General features: G+C 44.2%; 2 protein-coding genes across 2 annotated transcripts in view; both read right to left on the reverse strand.

Moving 5' to 3' along the window:
- LOC137062059 (pneumococcal serine-rich repeat protein-like) overlaps positions 1-12,083 on the reverse strand; it is a 52,780-nt gene that overhangs the window by 12,119 nt on the left and 28,578 nt on the right. The window contains exons 9-11 of the mRNA XM_067432828.1: positions 3,849-4,208; positions 3,447-3,566; positions 2,925-3,044 (exon numbers count right to left, since the gene is read on the reverse strand). Of these exons, the coding sequence (XP_067288929.1) occupies positions 2,925-3,044; positions 3,447-3,566; positions 3,849-4,208 (600 nt within the window). The remainder of the gene's footprint in view (positions 1-2,924; positions 3,045-3,446; positions 3,567-3,848; positions 4,209-12,083) is intronic.
- On the reverse strand, positions 1,072-7,587 carry LOC137062061 (uncharacterized). The gene is made up of 4 exons (XM_067432830.1): positions 7,488-7,587; positions 7,336-7,388; positions 5,739-7,250; positions 1,072-2,078 (listed from the first exon to the last, which is right to left on the reverse strand). Exons 1-4 carry the CDS (start codon positions 7,505-7,507, stop codon positions 1,144-1,146), a joined length of 2,520 nt encoding a protein of 839 aa, XP_067288931.1. The 5' UTR covers positions 7,508-7,587; the 3' UTR covers positions 1,072-1,143.

Consider the following 12,083-nt stretch of genomic DNA (forward strand, 5'->3'; position numbering starts at 1 on the left):
TTAGCCCACGATTTACTCACCCTTAAGTCATCCTAGGTGTATATGACATTCTTCTTTCAGACAAATAAAATCAGAGTTATATTTAAAAAGTCTTGGCTAATCCAAGCTTTTTAATGGCAGCAGTTGTAGAAATTTTTGAAGTCCATAAAAACTGCATCTGTCCGTCAAATAACGTGCTCCACACAGCTCTGGGGGTTAATAAAGGCCTTCTGATGCAAATCGATAAGTTTGTGTAAGAAAAATATACATACTTCAAACTTTATAAATTCATGTTTCAGCCAATTGCCTTTCATGTTCAATTTATGGGAAAAGTGTTGAAAGTGCCTCTGGTCATCAGATATAGCACAAGCATCTTGAATTAGAAGGCACTTTCAACACTTTTTCCCACAGAAGGCAATCAGCCAGAGCTTTGAGTGTTGAATATGGATTTTTCTTACACAGTTTGATTCAGAAGCCCCCAGAGCTGTGTGAAGCACATTTGATGGACAGCTGCTTTTTATGGACTTCAAAAACAAAGCTACAACTAACTGCTATTATAGTGCTTGGATTAGCCAGAACTTTAAATACAACTCAGATTGTATTCAGCGGAAAGATTGTCATTTACACCTAGGATGACTTGAGGGCGAGTAAATCATGGGCTAATTCTTGAGTGAACCATACCTTTTAGCATTGAGTTTAACATATGGTGAAGAAGTCAAATAATTCAGCAATAGGCTTAAAGCAGTTCGGAACTGCTCTTCCTTGCAGAAGCTTTGCCTAAAAGCTAATAAAATAAACTCCAGACAATATTTCATGTTTAATTTAAGACAAGGTGCTGTGTGGCAAGTGGGAAGATGTACACCCAGCTGGTTGTGATTACAGAATAGTCATGGATTTCACTTGAGTACCTCACGGTTCAAATTGAAGCAGATAGTGGTCACCAATATTTTAACACAAAAATCAGTTATAGCAATTGCAGATAGTCTCTTTAGTTCCCTTACAATACATTTCAGAGAAACTTTAGTTAACTGGCATTTTCTGTTTACTGTGGTAAACCAAAGATAGAGGGAAAAAAGGCACAAGAAAAAAAGACTGCTTTAAAACATTTATTAGACTTCAATCTGGAAGAAATCACCAAGCATTGTGACAGGTTTCTAGAGTCACTTAGCCCTTGACATAGTAGCGGCTTGAGGAAAAGCTGCGAGAGGGTTTAGAAGCAAGGGTATTCTGGTTAAACAGTAAGCCGGAGCTACTCAGGAGCTCAGAAACACTGGATGCTCCTTGTGAAACAGCTACACCTGATGTTTGAGTACGTTCTGACGATGGCCATCTTTGAGACTTCTGGTTTTGGGCCACAGCATAAGTTTGAAATTCTTGGCTGGCAAAATCTTGAGGTGAGGATAGTGATTCACTTGGGTGGGAGGATGGAGACCCAGAGGCAAATTGACTTGTGGTACCTTGAGGCTGGATTGATCCCCCTGACTGGGTGCCATAGCTAGAGCTAAACTGCTTCCGTGAACTCTGGACTGTAGCAGACAATGAGGATGGAGACCCAGGGGCAAGAGAACTTGTGGTACCTTGAGGCTGGATTGATCCACCATAGACTGCACTGCCCTGCAGGTTTAGTAGTTTAGAGGACCCTGACTGGGTGCCATAGCTAGTGGTAAACTGCTTCCGGGAACTCTGGACTGTAGCAGACAATGAGGATGGTGACCCAGTGGAAAACAGACTTGTGGTACCTTGAGGCTGGAGTGATCCCCCTGACTGGGTGCCATAGCTAGAGGTAAACTGCTTCCGTGAACTCTGGACTGTAGCAGACAATGAGGATGGAGACCCAGGGGCGAGAGAACTTGTGGTACCTTGAGGCTGGAGTGATCCCCCTGACTGGGTGCCATAGCTAGAGGTAAACTGCTTCCGTGAACTCTGGACTGTAGCAGACAATGAGGATGGAGACCCAGGGGCGAGAGAACTTGTGGTACCTTGAGGCTGGAGTGATCCCCCTGACTGGGTGCCATAGCTAGAGGTAAACTGCTTCCGTGAACTCTGGACTGTAGCAGACAATGAGGATGGTGACCCAGTGGAAAACAGACTTGTGGTACCTTGAGGCTGGATTGATCCACCATAGACTGCACTGCCCTGCAGGTTTAGTAGTTTAGAGGACCCTGACTGGGTGCCATAGCTAGAGGTAAACTGCTTCCGTGAACTCTGGACTGTAGCAGACAATGAGGATGGAGACCCAGGGGCGAGAGAACTTGTGGTACCTTGAGGCTGGAGTGATCCCCCTGACTGGGTGCCATAGCTAGAGGTAAACTGCTTCCGTGAACTCTGGACTGTAGCAGACAATGAGGATGGAGACCCAGGGGCAAGAGAACTTGTGGTACCTTGAGGCTGGATTGATCCACCATAGACTGCACTGCCCTGCAGGTTTAGTAGTTTAGAGGACCCTGACTGGGTGCCATAGCTAGAGGTAAACTGCTTCCGTGAACTCTGGACTGTAGCAGACAATGAGGATGGAGACCCAGGGGCAAGAGAACTTGTGGTACCTTGAGGCTGGATTGATCCACCATAGACTGCACTGCCCTGCAGGTTTAGTAGTTTAGAGGACCCTGACTGGGTGCCATAGCTAGAGGTAAACTGCTTCCGTGAACTCTGGACTGTAGCAGACAATGAGGATGGAGACCCAGTGGACAACAGACTTATGGTTCCTTGAGGCTTGAGTGATCCCCATGACTGGGTGCCATAGCTAGAAGTAAACTGCTTCCTTGAACTCTGGACTGTAGCAGACAACGAGGATGGAGACCCAGGGGCAAGAGAACTTGTGGTACCTTGAGGCTGGAGTGATCCCCCAGACTGGTTGCCATAGCTAGTGGTAAACTGCTTCCGGGAACTCTGGACTGTAGCAGACAATGAGGATGGTGACCCAGTGGAAAACAGACTTGTGGTACCTTGAGGCTGGAGTGATCCCCCAGACTGGGTGCCATAGCTAGAGGTAAACTGCTTCCGTGAACTCTGGACTGTAGCAGACAACGAGGATGGAGACCCAGGGGCAAGAGAACTTGTGGTACCTTGAGGCTGGATTGATCCGCCATAGACTGCACTGCCCTGCATGTTTAGTAGTTTAGAGGACCCTGACTGGGTGCCATAGCTAGAGGTAAACTGCTTCCGTGAACTCTGGACTGTTGCAGACAATGAGGATGGTGACCCAGTGGAAAACAGACTTGTGGTACCTTGAGGCTGGAGTGATCCCCCTGACTGGGTGCCATAGCTAGAGGTAAACTGCTTCCGTGAACTCTGGACTGTAGCAGACAATGAGGATGGAGACCCAGGGGCAAGAGAACTTGTGGTACCTTGAGGCTGGAGTGATGCCCCTGACTGGGTGCCATAGCTAGAAGTAAACTGCTTCCTTGAACTCTGGACTGTAGCAGACAACGAGGATGGAGACCCAGGGGCAAGAGAACTTGTGGTACCTTGAGGCTGAAGTGATCCCCCAGACTGGGTGCCATAGCTAGAGGTAAACTGCTTCCGTGAACTCTGGACTGTAGCAGACAACGAGGATGGAGACCCAGGGGCAAGAGAACTTGTGGTACCTTGAGGCTGGATTGATCCACCATAGACTGCACTGCCCTGCAGGTTTAGTAGTTTAGCGGACCCTGACTGGGTGCCATAGCTAGTGGTAAACTGCTTCCGGGAACTCTGGACTGTAGCAGAGAATGAGGATGGTGACCCAGTGGAAAACAGACTTGTGGTACCTTGAGGCTGGAGTGATCCCCCTGACTGGGTGCCATAGCTAGAGGTAAACTGCTTCCGTGAACTCTGGACTGTAGCAGACAATGAGGATGGAGACCCAGGGGCAAGAGAACTTGTGGTACCTTGAGGCTGGAGTGATCCCCCTGACTGGGTGCCATAGCTAGAGGTAAACTGCTTCCTTGAACTCTGGACTGTTGGAGACAATGAGGATGGTGACCCAGGGTTAAGAGAACTTGTGGTACCTTGAGGCTGGAGTGATCCCCCTGACTGGGTGCCATAGCTAGAGGTAAACTGCTTCGGTGAACTCTGGACTGTAGCAGACAATGAGGATGGTGACCCAGTGGAAAACAGACTTGTGGTACCTTGAGGCTGGAGTGATCCCCCTGACTGGGTGCCATAGTTAGAGGTAAACTGCTTCCGTGAACTCTGGACTGTAGCAGACAAAGAGGATGGAGACCCAGGGGCAAGAGAACTTGTGGTACCTTGAGGCTGGATTGATCCACCATAGACTGCACTGCCCTGCAGGTTTAGTAGTTTAGAGGACCCTGACTGGGTGCCATAGCTAGAGGTAAACTGCTTCCGTGAACTCTGGACTGTAGCAGACAATGAGGATGGAGACCCAGGGGCAAGAGAACTTGTGGTACCTTGAGGCTGGATTGATCCACCATAGACTGCACTGCCCTGCAGGTTTAGTAGTTTAAAGGACCCTGACTGGGTGCCATAGCTAGAGGTAAACGGCTTCCGTGAACTCTGGACTGTAGCAGACAATGAGGATGGAGACCCAGTGGACAACAGACTTATGGTTCCTTGAGGCTGGAGTGATGCCCCTGACTGGGTGCCATAGCTAGTGGTAAACTGCTTCCGGGAACTCTGGACTGTTGCAGACAATGAGGATGGTGACCCAGTGGAAAACAGACTTGTGGTACCTTGAGGCTGGAGTGATGCCCCTGACTGGGTGCCATAGCTAGAAGTAAACTGCTTCCTTGAACTCTGGACTGTAGCAGACAACGAGGATGGAGACCCAGGGGCAGGAGAACGTGTGGTACCTTGAGGCTGGAGTGATCCCCCTGACTGGGTGCCATAACTAGAAGTAAACTGCTTCCGTGAACTCTGGACTGTATCAGACAATGATGATGGAGACCCAGGGGCATACAGACTTGTGGTACCTTGAGGCTGGATTGATCCACCATAGACTGTACTGCCCTGCAAGTTTAGTAGTTTAGAGGACCCTGACTGGGCACCATAGCTAGTGGTAAACTGCTTCCGTGAACTCTGGACTGTAGCAGACAATGAGGATGGAGACCCAGGGGCAAGAGAACTTGTGGTACCTTGAGGCTGGAGTGAGCTCCCTGACTGCATGCCATAGCTAGAGGTAAACTGCTTCCGTGAACTCTGGACTGTAGCAGACAATGAGGATGGAGACCCAGGGGCAAGAGAACTTGTGGTACCTTGAGGCTGGAGTGATCCCCCAGACTGGGTGCCATAGCTAGAAGTAAACTGCTTCCGTGAACTCTGGACTGTAGCAGACAACGAGGATGGAGACCCAGGGGCAAGAGAACTTGTGGTACCTTGAGACTGGATTGATCCACCATAGACTGCACTGCCCTGCAGGTTTAGTAGTTTAGAGGACCCTGACTGGGTGCCATAGCTAGTGGTAAACTGCTTCCGGGAACTCTGGACTGTAGCAGACAATGAGGATGGTGACCCAGTGGAAAACAGACTTGTGGTACCTTGAGGCTGGAGTGATCCCCCAGACTGGGTGCCATAGCTAGAGGTAAACTGCTTCCGTGAACTCTGGACTGTAGCAGACAATGAGGATGGAGACCCAGGGGCAAGAGAACTTGTGGTACCTTGAGACTGGATTGATCCACCATAGACTGCACTGCCCTGCAGGTTTAGTAGTTTAGAGGACCCTGACTGGGTGCCATAGCTAGTGGTAAACTGCTTCCGGGAACTCTGGACTGTAGCAGACAATGAGGATGGTGACCCAGTGGAAAACAGACTTGTGGTACCTTGAGGCTGGAGTGATGCCCCTGACTGGGTGCCATAGCTAGAGGTAAACTGCTTCCGTGAACTCTGGACTGTAGCAGACAAAGAGGATGGAGACCCAGGGGCAAACAGACTTGTGGTACCTTGAGGCTTGAGTGATCCCCATGACTGGGTGCCATAGCTAGAGGTAAACTGCTTCAGTGAACTCTGGACTGTAGCAGACAAAGAGGATGGAGACCCAGGGGCAAACAGACTTGTGGTACCTTGAGGCTTGAGTGATCCCCATGACTGGGTGCCATAGCTAGAGGTAAACTGCTTTTGTGAACTCTGGACTGTAGCCAACTGATTGGCAGCACCTTGGGGTGAGGATAGTAATACACTTGAATAGGAGGATGGAGACCCAGGGGAAGACTGACTTGTGGTACCTTGAGGCTGGACAGAACCACTGGAAGTGCCGTTCCCTTCTTGAGAGGCAAAACCAGTAGAGGCTCCAAACAAAGCACCAGGGCTACTTGTTGGCTGGCTAGAAGAACTTCCAGACAACTCAGGCCCAGAGCTGCCCTGAGAAGTGGAAGCAGAGCCCAGAGTCTGGGTAGACAAAAAGCCGAGAGAGAGACTTCCCTGAGGGTCTAGAGTTGAAGTGGGACCAGTTGACTGTGAATCTTGACTATTAGTAAATGGGCTAGAAACCTCCAAGGGTGAGGGCAAAAGCTGGTTTGAGATTTGGGATTGGGGTGACAAAACTTGAATGGAAGTGCCAGAAGCTCCCAACAAACTGACAGAACTACCCTGAGAGCTAGAGTCATACAGACTGGGGGTACTCTGATCACTGGTAGACTGACTAGAAACAGAAGAACTGAGCTTGTTGTAGGAGTCTTGGGAATAGGGACTCGAGGCGCCTTGAGACAGAGACAAACTACTGTAACTGCTTTGACCCTGAGAGAAGGGGAATTGATCAGAGCCTTCTGAAAGTGGTCCAGAGTTACCTTGAGAAATTGAATTGGCACCTGCAGCAGATGAACTGCTGTTAGAGATACTCTCCTGAAGGAACACTGACGAAGTGGCTTGAGTACCAGAAGCTTCCTGGGAGCTGGACATGGACAAACCAGGGGAGCTCAGATTACTAGTGGACAAGTCAGCAGTGCCAAGTCCAACAGGGTAACTAGTACTTTCTCCAGGTCCAGGTAAAGAGACACTGGCAGTATCTGTAATGGTTGATCCAGAGGAGCCCTGGAGTGATGTCAAACTGCCTGCTTGCTGTTCATTTAAGGGTTGAGGCAAGGAAGCTAAACCGGAGCTGCTTGGAGCGGTTTGAGCAGGGGGTGTTGATTCAGGCCAGCTGGAAACATGACCTTTAACAAACTGGAATAAGTTCAACCTTTTCAGGGGTCTGTTAGCAAATAAGCTAGAGCCCACTTCTTTAGGCAAATTCCCAGACACAGGGACCTCTGACACAGAAGACTGGACTGCACGAGGTGAGAACATATTGCCAGAAGGTTGACCCCAAGGGTGGTGAGCATTTGAGAAAGCTCCATCTGTGAATTGGACAAAATACAAGATTTTGTAGACAAACCTCACAGATTTAATCCTTGACAAAACAAGAACTAACCCCAACCTTACCTCTAAAACCATAAGCATTACTCAAAAGCAGGAAGTTTATCAACAAGGGTAACCTACAAGCATTAAAAAAAGAGAAAGAGATATAAATATATAAAAATAAAAACAATATTTGTAATATAATTTACAAACATAGTTTGAATGAATAAACCCACCCTTTACACCCTTGATCCATGGTAAACAAACCAAAAAAAACTTGTGAGTAACAGCAAAACTCCAACAGTCACCGTTTCACACCACCATGGAGAGGTTACAAAACCAAGCATATACGTAGCTGAAGAGGAGTATATTTTATAGGCCTTCATCAGTCCAATTAGAGCAAACTAATTAAATGAAACATTGTTCACCTGGGAAACTAACCGGCTGTTAAAAGATAATTGAGGATTGTTTTTGAAGGCTCTGATACCCTCTGCTGTTTAAACATTGTTATGCAGAAAATGCATTCAGACTTTCACTGTGTAATGTCACCTTCTAACCTTCTAAGAGAAGCTTTCCTCATAAACCTTACACAAAATGTGTCTGATCATTTCAGGATGACCTTTATGAATTGTTTTGTTTAATTGTAAAAATGTAATGCAGACTTTGCAAAGAGACAATTCATGATATGGGGCAGATAAGCTTTAGGATTGGACACATGCAGCAGAACAAAGATCAATTTGTGCTAAATTGGATAGAGTCTAAAATCAATCCTGTACCTTTTCTTATTGTTCGGCTAAGCAAGTAACATGATCATGGATAAGAAAAAATTGTAAAATTTTAAATTATGTTGTTCTGACAAATGAAACTTGTGTTGGGGAGGATTTAATGTCTAAGGCTCATGTGAACATTCTACAAAGCAAATATTGGAAGACATCCAGACATCTCAACTGTCAAAGACCACATAGCACGAACATTCTCCTGGAGACGTTGAGAAATCATAGAAGGACTGTCTGTGGAGGATGTAGTCCTTTAAGCCGGGCATACACTGTGCGATTTTCGTCCGATTTCGAGCCGAATTCTGACTCGTGCGACTCTTTTTTGGGTCGGGCCGATTTTCAGGTTTATCGTGCGTCGTTTGTCGCGAGGTGTTCGTGCAGTGTACAGGGGGAAACGAGAGGCGACAAACCTCTCACGATCGGGAATCGGACGGTCGGATGAATTTCTGGCGTGTCAGAAATTCTGCTCGCCCCTCGTGAGGTTATCGCACAGTTGAAGCAAAGCCACGAACTGATTGCCCTATTTCCCCTCACTGCGCCTGCGCCAAAGCAGAAGTTCAACCATTTAATTTTTAAAAGCATTAAGGAAGAAAACGAAAAGAGGGAGATCTTTAATTATCTAGGTAGCTATCAAATAGCAGAAATTAAGTAAACTGTTGTGCCTCCAGTTTGTGTTGTATATATCCAGTGCATCTTATTCATTTAGCTAGTTGATCATTAATTTAGCCTACTTGTTTTACTTTCACATTTTATTTTTATTTTTTTAATATTAATTAATATTTAGCCTAGGCCTACTTAATCTTATGACGGAAAGTGGGAACCGTTGTCCATCTTGACACAATGTCATGTTGCAATGTGTTCTTTTTCTTCATGAACGCGAGTCAGATGATATCACGCAGTTTAAACGCAGTCTCAAACCCAGTCAATTATTCACTACAGAAAGTGAAAGTAAAATCTGACAAGCTTTCGGTACATATTCTCAGACAACGAGAGATAAATGTAATTCAACATACTGATAACGTAGCCTATTTCTTTCTTATTTATTTTCTTAACATTTCTATTTTGGTCCATATTGTGAGAAAAAAATAGAAGAGAAGTAGGCCCATTTTGTGTTAAACAAGTTGTTTTTAGATAAATCTGCTCTTACTTTTCATTGAGACAGACATTATTATTGCAGTGTTCTGACATTATAATCATATAATTATAGACCTATAATTCCTTGTTTAATCGGGCTAAATGTTTTTAAATAGTGAGGATTAATCTATCTATTATTTTATTATGCAGTGTGTCGATTATGCATTATTGTTGGGGGGAGGGGGCAAATTAATGTAATATCAATTTAATAATAAAAGTAGGCCTACTCTAATAATAATAATAATTTTATACATCAATTCTAAATCCTCTTGATATCAATAGCTGATGCATTTACCTCTCTATAATACACCATGGTCTATCGTCGCCACAGGGATTTTATTGCGCATTTTTCACCCGTACAGTGTGAGCAGTCAAGACGCGCTCGACGGTCGGACCGCACAGTGAGAGCACATCAATCGTGAGCTTTGGCTTTACATCGCATGCGATCTACTCGTACAGTGTGAGTAGGTAACCTTGCTGAAAACGCATAGAAATCGCACAGTGTATGCCCAGCTTTAGTATACATACTTAAGAATGCCTGATGGAGTGAGTATTGAAAACACCTGAATTTTACAGGGAAGCAAAGAAACATTGAAGACAGACAAATTTCGATTGCTATCATTTATGAAACCTAAGATCATTTTAAGAAATAATATTGCTTTCAGTAGCCGCGTTTCCATTACAGATTTGCCAAAAACTTTTGCAATATTTCTTAAATGTCGATAAAAAACTATTGCGAAATGACAGCGCTTCCATAGCCGCAGTTATGCGACTAAAACGTATTGTCCTCTCGCGATAGGTCATTCTAAAATGATGGTACTTGGTAGGTTTGTATATCATCCACCGCACTATCCATTATTTTTATTGGAAGGAGACATGTGTGTTATCCAAGTATTAATGGCAAGAAAAGCCCCTTAGGTTACTTAAGTGGCACAGATATGAGGTGTGTTTGTGTGTGTGTGTCAGATCTGCTTCAAGGTCTTCATGATAATGTGGCATTTCTGTGTTTAGAATCCAGTATTCCTGTAATTCTATTGTCTTTTATGAGTTTAATAAAGAACTCTGTCTCGTCTTCTCTCCAATCTGTAAAGAATAATCAACTTTTACGCACGCCAGGTTGAGAAAAAAAAAACGAATTTCCTTTTTCGAATTGCCTGAAAAACCACCTCATGAGAGCATAAAAACTTTTTTGCAATATATGGGAGTTTTTGCAAAATTGCAGCGTTTCCATTCCAAAGGATGGGTAATTTAGAACAGAGCCATTCAGCCAAATGTGAATGTATTCAAAAAACACACAATAAAAGATGAACTAAAAGTGTGTCTATTGTAGTGGTGTAACGGATCACACAACTCACGGTTCAGATCACATCATGGATCACAAGTCACGGATCGGATCATTTTTCGGATCAGAAAAAAGGGGGAGGAGACTATTTTTATTTGCTTTCCATTTACTGTATGAAAAATGTTGGTATTAGCATAACCTATATGATTATGGATTTAACAAATATAAAATAAATAACCAGCGTAATAAAATAACATTTTACTCAAACCTGTGATGTGAAAATGGGCCTGAGCATAGATAAAAAAAAAATTAAATAAAAGATTAGGATGTCAACATTCTCAGGGGAGAGAGTAGACCTCTCACGCCTGTTTAACACATTCATTATTTTATTTAAAATTCAAAAGTTGGTATGGCTTGTCATCATTGCAATTCTCTTTGTAGGCCTATACACATTTAAAAAAAAAAATAGATATCATGTTTAAACAATACATTTAAACAATGTTTAATTTAATTCACTACTTTATATTTATATAGCCTAGTATAGACTTAGACAATAGACAAAAACAGCCAACTCATTTTATTTCTTTCATTTAAAAAAAAATCTTTTTTAAATAAATCCTGCAGGTCATAAAGAACTTTGTTTTTCCACCTCCAAGAAAGGAATGCTCTCCATTATTTTACTTGTTTACCTAAATCTATATGCAATTTTCCTTGCTTTACCCAAGGCAAAAAACATGTGTTCACTTTGAAACAGAGTACACTTTACATTATATGGCACAATTACTAGAGTTTTGCATCAAAACATGTTTGTTTTAATGCAGGCAGTGCACTGTTACTTTAATTCAGCACGTTCAGCACATTCAGCATAGACTCGGTGCAGAAACGATCGCGGCACTTCGCACTGACGGACCAAAACTGCGTGCAGTGTGAAATCTGTAATCTGTTAACATGGGTACATGTTGTGGATAAAAACGCACCGCAAACAAACTATGCTGTGTGTGAAACGGGCATCAGCAGGTGTCGCGATAGCCATGCTCGATGTATTGCCACTTTTATACGGCCTTCTCATGCTGCCACAGTAACGTTACCTACATAGTGTTTCAGTTTAGTCCACCACCCTTCTTCCGTCAACATTATATTTCACGGGTAAGCCAAAATGCTCTCATGCGATGTGAATGATGCGGGAAGCTTTTCAAGTTCTTCTGCTCATCCGCTAGCCTTTGTTGTTGACTGATTATGCCTTCACGTGAACACATGCTGCGTGTAGTTTCATTGAAACTCGGCATCGAGTTTAAAGGAACAAAATTACTTAAAAAGTAATATCGGCAAATGAAACTGTCTTTTACTCTGCGATCGCTAAACAATTCAGATTAATCCGCAAGTTAAAAAAGAAAGAAAGAAAAAAAGAGCGCAATAAATCCGCAAGTCACGTGCGTGGCGAACCGTGGGTCGTAATACGTTCGGATCAAGGATCAACTGCGATCCTTTGCACCTTGGATAAAAGCAGTACATCATCCAGGAACTTCTCACCTATCCTTTTACAGATAATGAGGTCTTGGATATACTACTCCTTTGACATCGTTTTCACCTACTAGTAGGCATAGTTGAATGCACTATTAGTAGACACATGTCAAAATCTC

This window comes from Pseudorasbora parva, chromosome 23, assembly GCF_024679245.1.
Source record: "Pseudorasbora parva isolate DD20220531a chromosome 23, ASM2467924v1, whole genome shotgun sequence".
Taxonomy (NCBI): domain Eukaryota; kingdom Metazoa; phylum Chordata; class Actinopteri; order Cypriniformes; family Gobionidae; genus Pseudorasbora; species Pseudorasbora parva.